The sequence below is a fragment of the Musca autumnalis genome, unplaced genomic scaffold (assembly GCF_047663935.1).
Source record: "Musca autumnalis isolate F117 unplaced genomic scaffold, ASM4766393v1 scaffold_2, whole genome shotgun sequence".
Classification (NCBI taxonomy): domain Eukaryota; kingdom Metazoa; phylum Arthropoda; class Insecta; order Diptera; family Muscidae; genus Musca; species Musca autumnalis.
Window position 1 is genome coordinate 245,541,952 of NW_027411755.1, and position 14,686 is coordinate 245,556,637.

Here is a 14,686-nt window from a genome sequence, read left to right on the forward strand (position 1 = left end):
TTATCGTGCGCACAATTTTTCTGAATATTTTTGAACATTTGTGGGGTATGTACCTGAAGGAGTGGACCGATATTGCTTATCTACGAACTTAAACTAAGTTTGGAAACAATATTACGAAGGCCAAATTTTGGCCGGAATCGGCATATCCGTTCGAGAATTATCTTGCGCTTCCACCCATAAACATGGTGTCATAGGGTTTGTTTTTCAACTTTCAGGCTATTTTTTCAGGAAGTACGGACTTGCCCCTGAGGAAACTTGTACCCTCGTATAGGGGACAGTGAATACAAGATGTTACAACAAAAACCAAGGCGATTCGAGAGCAGGTCCTAAACTGAACTTTTCCGAAATTTTGTGTTGGAGGTACTTCAAGGAGTTTACCGATTGAGTCTATATTGGAACCTCATCTAAGTCTGGTAGAAATTTCATAATGTGCAAAGTATGGACCAAATCGGTTACTCCCTTCAAGAGTTATCGTACGCACAAATTTTCCGAACATTTTCGGACTTTTGTGGGGGAGGTACCGGAAGGAGCGGACCCATATAATCCATCTTTAAACTTGAACTAAGTTTGGACAAAATATTACAAAAGCCATATTTTGGACCGAATCGGCAGATCCGTTAGAGAGTTATCTTGCGCTCCAAACACTACACACGGTGTCATAGGTTTTTTTGTAACTTTCAGGCTATTTTCTTACAGCGTCGTATAGAGGACAGCGAATACAACTTGCGTAAACAAAAATCAAAGCGATTCAAGACCAGGTCCTAAACTGAACTTTTCCGAAATTTTGTGTGGGAGGTACCCGAAGGAGTGGACCGATTGAGTCCATATTGGAACCTCATCTAAGTTTGGTAGAAATTACACGATGTGTAAAGTATGGACCAAATCGGTTATTCCCTACAAGAATTATCGTGCGCACAAGTTTTGCAACAATTTTTGAACATTTGTGGGGGAGGTACCTGAAGGAGTGGACCTATATGGCACATCTTCGAACTTAAATCGAATCTGGACAAAATATTTCGATACCCAAAATTTGAACCGAATCGATTGATCCGTTCGAGAGTTATCGTGCGCACCAGCCAGACAGACAGACAGACGGACGGACATTGCTAGATCTACTCAAAATTGTCTGAAACGGACATCGTACAAACATACTTGGGGTCTAAAACCATTATTTCGAGGAGGCACATTTTTGGTCGTATCAAAGTGTAAATACCCTCTTTAGCCTAAAGTCTGAGGGTATAAAAACGTCATATTGTGGTACTTTTATAGCGGCTCTTAAAATAAAGGACGAAAAGGACATTGAAGGAAGCGAGTTAGAAGGTCGAAGTGCTCTACGAAAATAATCCTCATTTGATTCGACTGAAGACATGTCATCTCAAAAATAAGCTAAAGCAACAGTGAATAAAGATATAACGCTAATTCCTGATGGCTTTCAGAGTCTCTAGCAAAACCTTCATCACGCCATAACGCGGAAGTTCGACTCACGGCGGATCTGTCCTTCGGGGTTCTTAATATACTCACCAAGGCCTTTCTTCCCCAACAGGAATTTTCCTGGTCCCAGACTTTCACCTCCATTTTGTTGCACAGTGTAATCCCTAAAATTAGTATTTTTAAAAATTTCTTCGTTTCTGGCTCCGATATTCGTTAAAAACACTCCTTACAAATATTCTTAAAACTATCCACTTTTGTTGGTCTGATGATTTTTTTAAACACATACCTAGGTATTTAGGAATCTAAGTCTGTGCCTCTGAATCACTTTTTAAAATATTCAGTTTTCTGATCGCAGATTAATCTGGAATTTTTTATATCATGTTAGTGGCTCTGATGTGGCTTTAAACATTTTTTCTATAAAAAAAATCATTTTTTGATCCTGATGATCCTTTAAAAATATTCCTTAAAGAGTGGATTTTTAAAGGTCTGTTGACCTTGAAAACATTTTCTTCAAAAATCAATGTTTTGTGGCTTTCTTTGTCCCACCAAATTTGTGAGGTGTCACAAAGCCCCTAATGAACTTAATACACCAACGGTATTTCATGGAGCGTAGCATAGCAAAAAGAAATGAAAAACATCTGCAAAATTAAGTGAGCAAATAACACGTTTCAAATAAAAACAACAACAACAACAGCAATAAACAGCAGCCGTAGCCGCAGTTCAACACCGGTAACTTAAGTAATGCAAGCAATATACACAAACAGCAACAACAACAACTACGAAACTACAATAACAATAACTACATTGTTTAAAACAAACCAGTTAAAGCAACACCCCAACAAATGGAGAAAAACAAACAAGAGTAACTAACCACTACCTACTCACTCTCTCTCTCCCTATCTTAACGTGTTTCTCAATGCACAATATGGTAGACATTTATTGTGGTCTAATGGAAAGACAAAACAAGGAGAATTATTGATTGAGATATTTCATTACTCACACCCTTGCTGATGTTCACTGAGAGAGAATGAGAGTATTTGTTTAGGTCTCTTTGGTTGGTTTGGCCAATAAGAACAATGAGTAACCCGTTATGGTTAATTGATTGTCTGCACGAAAACAACAACTATGACGTGTGGAACATAAGTTCCACTCTTGTGATTGGTGGAAAGTGATGGCACTCACCCCAGAGTGATAAGGAGAGTTGTTTGACGACTGAATGAGATAGCTAGCTTGCATTAATGAATTGTGTGTGCAATGCAAAACTCTCCACACCGCAAAGCCTTATGGAAAAACCTAAAAAAAACAATCCCCTTTGTGTGGCGTGTGTGAGTGCGCGCGAATGAAGGCCAGAATCAAAGCCAGCCAGCTTGGCAGCCAAGTAAAAGTCACCACCACACCGATCAATGAATACGTAAACGTGAAGTGTTAGTCTACAAAAATCATTGCACGTAATCGGACGTTGTTAACGTTTGAAAAGACACCGCCGCAATTCACCGCTCACAACACAAAGGGGATTGCGTAAAACGAGTCACTTTTTTTGTAGTAAAAAAAGAAAACGCCAATTTTTCGCTGTCCGAAAAAACGAATAAAAAATTATCATAAATGTGTTTTAATTGAGATTACAAAAAAGAAACAAATAATTTAAAAAATATAATTAATTTAAGTGATAATTGATCAATCAATCAATAATAACGAAACAAAAAAAAACAGCACTAATGAAGTAGTAACAAGGAAAAAAGTTAAAAAATTAGCAATTGAAAAAGGAAAATCCGCAAAAAAGCTTTTCTTTTAATTTAGTCAATAAAATTAGTGTTGGCGGATTTTCAATACGCGAGTGTGTGTGTGTGTGTGTTTGTTACTTTGTGTAATTAAACACAAACAAAATAACGGCCAAAAACATGGTTAAAATCGATGACCCATGTAGTGTTGTTGAAAGAGTTTCAGATCCGCATCAACAGCAGCAGCAACATCATCCGCATCACCATCATCACCAACAACATTCTCCTTCTCCTCCGCAAACACAAATTGGTCATCATCATAATTCGCCTGCTGCAACAAATAACGGCCCGGCCGGCGGACCACCACAGCAGCAACTTCATCACCTACATCCTAATCTACAACAACTGCAACAACAGGCCCTGATTGATACTCACCATCAGCTGCAACAATTTTATAAAATGGCTCGAACGCCACATCTCAAGTCCAGCTTTTCCATAAATTCCATATTACCCGAGACGGTAGAGGATAGCAACAACAGTAGTCACCACAACAACAAATCCTCAAGTGGCGATCATCATCATCACCTAAGGCAGTCCTATACCAACCTATGCGACGATGTTGATGGGCCAGATGCAGATTCGGATTTAGATGTAACCAGCATGTCACCACCACCACCCACCGACGGCAGTGAGTTTAGCATAAACAGCAATGAAGATGGAGCTGGACGTCATCATCACCACAACAACAGCAATTCCAATCACCACCTCGCCCACCACACGCAACTTGACGAAGAAAGTGATCTTGAGGATGGCATTGACCCCGATGTTGAGGCCGAAGATCTCGATTTGGATGGTGATGTGGATGCCGATGGCACAGAGGGAGATGCCACCGAAACCGAAAGCAAAGAAGGTGGTGAGGGTGGTGAAAAACCCGTCACCGACAAAAAAGGCAATGAAAAACCTCCCTACAGCTACAATGCCCTCATAATGATGGCCATACGCCAAAGTCCCGAAAAACGCCTGACCTTGAACGGGATTTACGAATACATAATGACCAATTTTCCCTACTATCGTGACAACAAACAGGGTTGGCAGAATTCCATACGCCACAATCTTAGCCTGAATAAATGTTTTGTTAAAGTTCCTCGCCACTACGATGATCCCGGTAAGGGTAATTATTGGATGTTGGATCCATCGGCGGATGATGTTTTTATTGGTGGCTCTACCGGCAAATTGCGTAGACGTACCACCGCTGCCTCGAGATCACGGCTGGCAGCCTTTAAACGTTCCTTAATTGGTCCCATGTTCACCGGCTTGGGTTATCCACAATTCAATCAGTTCCTTTATCCGCCACAAGCTGCTGCCACAGCAGCTCCCAATCCTGGCCTACTAGCCAGCATGTATGGCCGATATAATCCCTTTGTGCCAAAGAATCCCGCCTTACCACCCTCACCTTTTGCTGCGGCTCGAGTAAGTCCTGCCATGGCAGCGGCCGCCAACTATAGTAACATGGAACGCCTGCTATCCGCAGCCATGCCACCCCAGGCCCATCCTGCAGCTGCTGCAGCGGCGGCAGCCGCCTCTCTACCCGCCTCTGATCTCTATCAACGTTTACAATATCAACAACTGCTGCAACAACATGCTGCCGCAGCAGCCATTGCTGCCCATCAACGGCATCAGCAACAACAACAGCAGCAGCAACAACAGCTATCTTCAATGCATCATTTAGCCAGTCCGCCGGGTCATCAACCAAACGCCGCTGGTCCCCTACATCAACCGCTACAAGTTCTAACCCATTTGGGCCAGCCGCCAACCTCACCAGCCCACTCAATATCACCGACGGTGGGTGCTGCTGCCGCATCGCCACCCGGCCCTATTTTAAAGCCGGTTACAGTGGTCTCACGAAATAGCTGAGTTTTTGTAAGTTTGCCTAGTTATAGGAGGAATAGGCTGTTTATTGTTATCTTTAAGATGTTGTATCACTCAACAACTAGGGTTTCACTGTTTTGTAAATACTAATGTGGCCAAAAAGGGCAATGGGGCCACGAAGTGAACGATGGTTTCGTGTAACGGGATAGAAATTTGATAAATCGCACTGTTGGGATTGATAATATGAAGAAGGTTTGTGTTGAGAAAAAATTAATTCGTTTGAACTAATTCTTAATTTTTTAGTGACAATGAAAAGTAATTGAAGCGTCAGTTTTTAATTCGATTGACTCAGCTTTTATGTAATTCAAAAAGTCGGTCTGTCCATATCGGGCATAAGCACTATAATGATTTTTTTAACCTAATTTGAGAGATGAAGTCAATGGCCCGACAAAATACCGTAAATACCCATATACGAATGTCTAAAAATGTCGCATTTTCTATAACCAGAGAAGGAATATCGTCATACCAAACATATGTTGAGACATTGTTACATTAAAAATATTATGTTGTGTAACACAAAATGTATGGTTGAGGCACCAATATATATTTTTAAATAATGAAATTCCATATTTTGCTCGGTTATCATAGTCGTGCAATGATTAGCATGTCCGTCGGACATGATGAATGTTTGGATTGGATTCTCAAACTAGAAAAAAAATAAAAACTATTCACGGTGTCAAAAACAACTGCTCAGACATTTGCAGTGTATTTTCAGCCATATTAAACGAATTTACAAATGCTGTCGTTAGGTAGGCAATAGAAAGTGGATATACATATATTATTGCGCTAAGAAAGAATCGGGCTGCATTCATCTGCATATATGAGAAAGTTCTCGTTTGAAGAATGTTAGGGGAATATATTCAGTGCAATCATGAATAAAAAATCAGTGCGGAGCACCCTTTCCCCAATTTCACAATTTTTTATTTCCATATTTATGCCCAAAAGGGAATATTTTTGTCGATTCGACTAGAATACTCCATAATTAAGCGACTCTAGTAGTTTTCAACGATTTACAAATATTAATTTTAAAAGAATTTCACTTGATTTGACTGACCATATTTATTCTTTGCGCGTGTATCGAGGAACAAATTTGAGTGAACCTTTCAAAAACATTTTTTTTTGTGATATAAGGTTTACTTAAATCTGTCGACCCTAACAACAATACTTAGGGTGTGTGGGTTCGAATCGTCGGCTTTCCTTTTTCACTTGCATTATAGATCATAAAAAGCTCGATTAAACAAAAAAATAAAAAATTAATACTAAAAAATGATCTTCTCCCAAAAAGGCAAAATTTTCAAATAAATAAACTCAGCTAAGCCAGGCTGGGGTTTTAACCCACGTCCTTGAAAAAGTGTTGTTACGGCGTTTTAGCGTTCAGAGCCAAACTCATAACTTTCAAAGGCAGCGCTAAGCGTTTCTAACGAAAGCACAACTAAAATGGGAAAATCCTCATAGTTGTTGTAAAAAAACAAAACAAAAATGCATTTGAAAGTTCGAGGACAGCGAAGCCGCTCCATATCCGATATGTCTGAAGAGCCTTTACCGAAGGCGAAACATGCATGTCACATAGTGGTGGTTGTGTGGGTTCGAATCGTCGGCTTTCCTTTTTCACTTGCATTATATATCATAAAAAGCTCGATTGAAAAAAATTAATACTAAAAAATGATCTTAGCCAAAGGGCAAAAAGGCAAAATTTTCAAATAAACAATATTTAGACTTTGCAGCCCTCAAAATCGTGAACGATTTCTTCTTCTTTTATTTGCCCATCCGTTGTTCGGATATAAGCGATCATACATTAACTTGTTTTACAATAATTATATTACATTTCAGAATATATAAATATTTTCTTATATATATTTTTGTTATTTATATTGTCGGCAGTTCTCTATTTTTGGCCGCCCTAAACAAGTTCCTTTCGTCATCGTAGCCAGTCCAATCTTGAATATTTTTAAGCCAGGAGAGTTCTCTTCTTCCTCTACTGGGTCTTCCTTCAATTTTCCCTTTGAGAATTGTCTGGATAAGTTGGTATTTATCATTTCTCATTATGTGGCCGAAATATGAGATTTTCCTATTTTTTTATCGTTTTAATCAATTGACGATCCACGTTCATTCTTCTTAAAACGTCATTGTTAGTTACTCGATCGGTCCAGGGTATTTTTAAGATTCTTCTATAGATCCATAGTTCAAATGCCTCTAGTTTTTTTCATCTTTGGCTTTAATTGTCCATGTCTCGGCTGCATATAGTAGAACAGACCATACGTAACATTTCACAAATCTAACTTTTGTTTGAAACCCGATATCGTGACTTGTTAGTAATTTATTGTATTTATAAAATGCTCCTCTGGCCATCTCTATTCGACATCGAATTTCATGTGATATGTCCCACGAACGATTTAAATTTCTTATTATTTTTGATAATTTGAAAATATTATTGAAATCGACAACGGGATCAAACAATACAAATAGGGACTAGTTCCGGTGTCCAGCCTCGAATATATCAATTGCCTATGCGACAGTGGTTCCGTAAAACACCTAAAAAATAGTAAGGAAAACATATGTACGTAGTGTTGGCCCTTCCGAAAAATAGACTACAAAATCTATAATGCATTAGTTTACTAACTCATGTTTTGGAATAAGGCCTTCACCACTTCCATATTTTTCAAACTTCTAACTAAACCCATAAGTTTTTAGATATTATAATTAAGACGAATTCAGACCTTAGACTTCTCTTGATGTCAAAAGTTTTTATAGCGAGGAATGCAGTAAAATTATAGATCAACAAAATTTTATTGGTTAAATTCAAAAAAAGTAAATTGTGCATATCGTCACCATAAAAAAGTCAAAATTTGTTTTTTTTATTAAATCTAAAACATAATACTAAAATACATGCTCTTGAACAATTTCATGTTTCTACCATGATGAAATTATAAGGTGGCGTAAAACGGCCAGCTGATTGGTTTCAATCTGTCAAATATTTTGTTATTGTGAATAAATTGTATGAAAACGTAAACAAACATTTTGACATATTGAAGAATTTTCGGCCAAAATAGAGTTGTTGTTGTGCTACTTACGTGACCTGTTAAATAGATCTTGGTTTCTACTTAAAAAATAACGATCCTATTCAAGAAAATGCATTTCAGAAAATGGGTTAACATTGCAGGGGCCTAATTATAGAATTCGATGTCGAGTTGTTTCGAAACGAGTACTCAAAGTTGGTATGACAGCATTCGTTATAGAGTAAAATTGTCGAGTTATTGAACATACATTTGCGAGTATACTATATTTCATTCAATAATAGTTCATTTAGTTCCGGTTACAATGATATATGTATATCGATTACCCCTGTGCATAAACTTTTCACTTATCACTTTTATGGAGATACTAAAGTTAATCTCCACCCAGGCTTTAAATTCCATATGACTTAAGGGGTACTTGCACTTACAGTCCAAGAAAAGTAGCAGTCTTTTTAACAGATCTTTTTCCAGCTGAAAAGGCACCTCATAATAGTTTTATAATAAATGGCTGCCTACGAAACACTGTTAAAAAAAAAAAAACATTTTGCATCATCACTCTGTTACTATCATGGACCCCCTGAACATACTGTAGAATTCTCAATATTTGATTGTGTATACATCACCGACACCGACTTTCTCACCGTTAAAACCTTTGTTCATACTTTTTGTACAGTTTTGCCATTTTTTGTCAACCAATCTGTGAAAATGGTCGGAATTATTAAAAAACATCGTTTCCTATACAAATTTTGGTATAAAATATGCAAAAATGTCGAGAAATGCATAGGAAGCTTTTAATGATGGGAATGTAGTAGATATACATAAACATTATGAAGTCTTCTATATATTCAGGGGGTGCATGACAGTAACGGGGTGCGGATTAATGACTTATATAGGATCAGGATTATGAGAATAATATCTTCCCCTCATACTGACACGATATTCAAGACCTTAGTCTAGAGGAATGGGGCTAATACCAAAGGTTTACGCAACATATGGGCAGGAATCTAAAGCACTCGCCTATATTTATGAATAACATGCTGCTATATTTGACTTCTTTGTATATCGAATCACTCTTTGAAGTCTATAGACTTCAAATTCATTGAGTACTTGCCGAAAAAAATTCAACAGAAAGTTAAATAGAGGCATATTTTAAATATAGCCGGATTGCACCAAAAGACTCGTTGATTGGTTGTTTGGAGGCTCGAATGTAATAAAAAGAAATTCAAAAGCCTAAATATCCCTTCATTTTGTTAAAGAAATAAGAAAATTCTTGCGTTTAGCAAAAGTGTATACTTTATTTTGACGCGTCAAGTTTTGGGTTATTTTGGTAATCTTCATTTATTCCCTAATGAAACGTTGGAAGGGCCTAATATTTTCTGGATTTTAATTCACCTCTAAATACTTAAAAAAGTTACATTTATATGTTATACGTATGTATAATATCTCTATGTCGGTGTAATAATGCAATCATAAAATGCTGAGAAGTGGAAATTTTATTTTGGCGCTAATTGTATTTTTGTATTTTGTACCTAATCATCTTGTCTTTAAACCAGTGAATTTGAAAAGAAATTGTAATTGTAAATTGCCGTTTTCGAGCTATAGTGGACGCCGACATCAAAAATGCTATTTCGAGAAAACACGCGTTTATCTCAGCCGATCGACTTTTTACCACATATGCTATGCATCTATGCATATTATGATCATGACTTTTCGACCTTCTTCTCAAAAATTACTTCCAGTAGCGGGAATGAATGAAATTTTGCCTATTAAGGATTATTTATGCCTAAAATAAGGTTAATTCCATTTAAGTATTAGAAAGGGTTCCGCACAAACCACTTTCAAATTATATATTTGTAACAAATACTATGAAGTGAAGAACAATTTTTTCTCAAACAAGTAAGAACGGCGTTAAGTTCGGCCGGGCGAACTTGTTGTACTCTGAAGAAAAATGGAACAATTTCCCTAATGTGTCTAATTTTCACAATAACCACATTCGGGAGGTACCGCTCTATGGAGGCTATATTAAGGCATGGACCTGTACCGACAAATTTCTGGGGGAAAGCTTTATACCCCAACGAAGACTAAGTACCAAATTTCAGCCATTTAAAATACCGAAAATCGGGAGGTACCGTTCTATGGGGCCTATATGAAGGCGTGGACCTAACCCGTCAAATTTCTAGAGGAAATTTCTATACCCCAACCAAGACTAAGTACCAAATTTCAGACATTTCGGTTGATTACTGTGGCCACAACCTTCAAAATACCGAAAATCGGGAGGTACCGTTTTATGGGGGCTATGTGAAGGCGTGGACCTCTACCAAAAAAATTCAGGTGGAAAGTTTTATACACCCAACGATGACTAAATACCAAATTTCAGCCATTTTAGTGGGATAATGAAGCTAAAACCTCAAAAATACCGAAAATCGGGAGGTACCGTCCTATGGGGGCTATATCAAAACGTGGACCGATATATGTTCAATACCAACCATCCTGGAAGTAATAAAAACTTCTGTACCAAATATTGACGCTCTATCTTAAAAATTGCGAGCTGTATCTTGATTTTAACAGACAGACGGACGGACATACGGACATGGTTAGATCGACTTAGAATTTTATGCTGATTAATAATATATATACTTTATAGGGTCTACGACGAATATTTCGATGTGCTACAAACGGAATGACAAATTTAATTATACCCTCCATATGGTGGAGGGTATAAAAATTATTTCCTGTTAAAGATTGAATGGCCTTTTGCCTATTAAAAACTTAAATAAATTGTATTTTATTTAAATATTGAAAATGATATACATGTATGTAATGCTATGATGATAAAATTAGTGAAAAACAAACGGTTATGACGTGTATTCATAAAGCTTGTTCACAGTCCCAGCAAAAATTTGGTAGGCACATGTCATTACTTTCTGCATTACCAGGTAATGCGTACTCATTACCCTCCGCATTATCAGACAGTACATATATAACAGGTAACATATAACTAGTTACATCCTTACTTACTACTTACCTACAAAGGAATAAGTACGGTGGCACAGGGATAGTGTGTCTGACTACAAATCCTAGGTTTGTGTGTTCAAAGCTCACCGTCAGCATGGGAGTTTTTTGTTGACAAAATTACGAAGAAATGTTAAACAACCCTTACTATTTGTACGAGTGGCCTAGTGTGTAGTGTGTTTGGCTAGAAATCAGAAGTTCATGTGTTCGACACCGACAGGAAGCGGAATAAAAGAAAAAGATGAAATAAAAACAAAAAAATAATTGGAATGTTGAATTTGAATATAATTTCACCACATTTGTTCTAAAAATAGAACATATGCCTTTTAGCTTTTTTTTTTACTACTGGTAAGTGGTTAAATATGTACTTAAAAAACACATTTAAGGAAGTACTTCCTCCCTATGACATCCCCATGTTAAAATAATGACTTTTACGGTCATTTAGTAAGTAGTTACAACTGCAAAAATTTACTGAATAAAGTCATTATTTGGTAATGACTTTTTTTGCTGGGGTGATATATGTATCTGCGTACAGTGATTTAAAAAAATTGACCAAAGTGCGGAAGCTTTTTTAATCGAAGCTAATGCTTGCTTAGTCAGTTTATCGGTGGGAGAGGTTGTTGAGAGGCAAAGTGTTACCATATGCCTCAGCCCTCTCTCCATCAAACTGACTATTATTTTTTATTTTTCGAAAGTGACATGGACTTCCCCTTTAAGGTTAACTGAAACAACATAATTACGGTCGCACTATAGAAATCAAGACATTTTTATAAATTTACATTGATTACATCAAAGCTATGTCCTATAGAAAACTCGAAGAACTGGGCCATCAATGTCGACACAATCTTTATTAATTTAAAGCCGAATGTCCTCTGAAAACTACCCAGCAAAATGTTCGATGCCAAGGATGCTATTGAATCATAGGTGCAAGTGATCTGTCATGTCATCATTTTAGCATTTTCACTCATGAATTTTATATGAGCGTGACCACCAAGAGATGACATTCATTTTCGAATCTTAAGATGACATTCATTGTCGGATCCTAAGCATGTCATTTTGACCAAAGCTTTGACATGTCATTTTCATCAACCCTTTGGCATGACATTTTCATGTCTTGTTTGGAAAATGGAAAATTCTGTATTAAAATATGGTTTTCATGACAAACCAAACTCTTTATTAATTCAAACTAATTCATGAAATAACTAGAACTAATTTATCAGCATAAAGTTTACACCCAAAATTTCAATTTAATCACCGCCGCTGTACCGCAACAGAGTTTTCTTCGTCCACTTTCGGCCACTGATTTTTTTCATCTTACAAAAGCTTTTCTATTATCTTCTCATCACCAGTTCAGATTTCGACATGGACTCCAACATCAGTCCTTTAAGAATTTCTAGTTCGTGAAACTACATATAATTTGTAATTTTGTAATTTTATAACAAAAATTTTGGAAATGTATACTCTTTTGTTTTAATGTCGCTACTTCTAGGGATGTACAAATCGACAAATGCTGATGAAAAGATGGGATCTTTCACGACTTGCTTTGAACCAATGCAAAATATGCCATGAAATGACGTCATCGCATAGAACCCCTTCCTTCAAATTTTGCTGGGTATGACTACGAATGTAATGCGTTCTTCATTCGCTCTCTATTCGTTGTTGGACCTTAAATTACGAATTACTTAATTTTTCATACAAAATTAGGCGAGCGAACAACCATTTTTGTACATTCTTCAGTTTTAATTACTCTCCGAACGACGACAAAATACGTTCCTCCCATGGCACAATTATCAAGGTAGTGGTATCGTACAATTTTGAATATGTTATATTATAGAATTTTTTTTTTTCAATAAATAGATTTGACACTTCATATTTGAACAGCTGATGCGATACCACTACCTTGGTAATTCTGCCATGGTCCAACCTCTAACAAATGAGAGTATTTTTCGAAATAAATTAATTATGACAGGCAAAAAACTAAATGTAAAAAATGTATTAAAAATACAAGAATATAGCATTGTTTCAAATTCGCTTATAAATCCAAAGAATTATTTTGGCAGGTCTCTCTCGTTAAATTTGGAAACTGAAAATTTTAAAAACGTATTGAAAACCCCAAAACTATGAGAAAACACAGGAAACGCGAATGAATTTAACATTAAATAGATTATTTGAACGAAGGACAATCATTTTTCCTGTTCATAAAACCACACGCAGAGAAGAGATATTGTGGGAGCAATCATATTCTAAGAGCAAAATAGCGTATTTTAAAACATTGAAAATATATATTGTTGGTGCAACAATATATTTTGTGTCATTATGTTATTTTTAAAATACAATATTTTGCTCTTAGAATATGATTATTCCCACAATATTTCTTCTCTGTGTGTAGTTCAACTAGTTTTACATGTTTTTTGGTTGAAACTTCCTTTAAAATCAACAAACAAAATGTATAAAAATATAAACTGCATTTTCCAAAAACATATGATAATAGTTCTTAATTATACCCTATACCACAATGATGAAAAGGGTATTATAAGTTTGTTTTGGTAAAAATTCATGTAACACCGCGAAATATTCGTCGGAGACCCCCAATGTGGTATACCAATCTTCATATCTCGACGAGATAAAGCGATTTTGAGATGTGTGTCTGTCCGTCCGTCCGTCCGTCTGTCCATTATAAATTGTAAACACGCTCCAGGCCGCAATTATGGACCGATCGTCACGAAATTTTGTATGGAGGTCGGGTTCAGATCAGAATAGATCCCTATTCTTATTGGTGATGATCGAGAAATGTTAAGCGGGTGAAATGGACCAAAAACAAAATTTTTATCCGATTTTGTAGCGGCTCTGTATGTCGCAATTATAGTCCGATCGCCTCGAAATTTTAAATAATGTAAGATTATATGACAAAGAAGACGCTTGCAATTTGAGATGGTGATCGGATGATGTTTAGAGGGTTAAATGGACCACAACTTTTGTGTGAAAATTTTGAAAATTTTTAATATACCGGTAATATCTTTATTCCTGGACCACACATTCCGCCCACATAAATAATATTTGGAAGCACTACTCTTGCCCTTTCAATTAATGCCAATTATGTTGATTTGTGTGGTCAGATAACTGAGTTACAGCCTAATATATCGAGTGTTTTGCTTGTAATGTAATCAAAAGCATACTAGAGGTCGCAATTATAGATCAATAGTCACGAAATTTTGCACGAGGTAGGGGTTTAGGTCGAAGAAGATGCCTACAATTAATATGTGTGCTTGGTAACGGACCTACTACCTAAGATATAATGAGTTTTATGAGGAGAACCACATCTTCCTCCCATGCTACAAATTTTCTCTGTCATGACAGACAAATTCCCAGTTCTTACAAATTGCGTGGAACCCTATCATATTACCTGTCCAATTGTTCAAAATTTAAAGATGTAGCAGAAATTGCTAAACAACGCCAATTTTCAAATTTAAGAATATTTCTTAAAATGTACTGTATATAATTGTTCCACAAACATCCCAGTAGGGACAATGGAGCCTTCGCTCATATCAATGAGAGCACCCCGATTAATATCAGCTCAATGAT

General features: G+C 36.6%; 1 protein-coding gene across 1 annotated transcript; it reads left to right on the forward strand.

The window, feature by feature from the left end:
- Nucleotides 1-2,864: 2,864 nt before the first annotated feature.
- Nucleotides 2,865-6,711, forward strand: slp2 (sloppy paired 2). Its single transcript, XM_073971267.1, has one exon. It carries the CDS (start codon nt 3,330-3,332, stop codon nt 5,061-5,063), a length of 1,734 nt encoding a protein of 577 aa, XP_073827368.1. The 5' UTR covers nt 2,865-3,329; the 3' UTR covers nt 5,064-6,711.
- Nucleotides 6,712-14,686: the final 7,975 nt, after the last annotated feature.

Coding starts and splice junctions, on each gene's coding strand:
- slp2 (XM_073971267.1), top strand. CDS start 3,330: ATGGTTAAAATCGATGACCCATGTAGTGTTGTTGAAAGAGTTTCAGAT.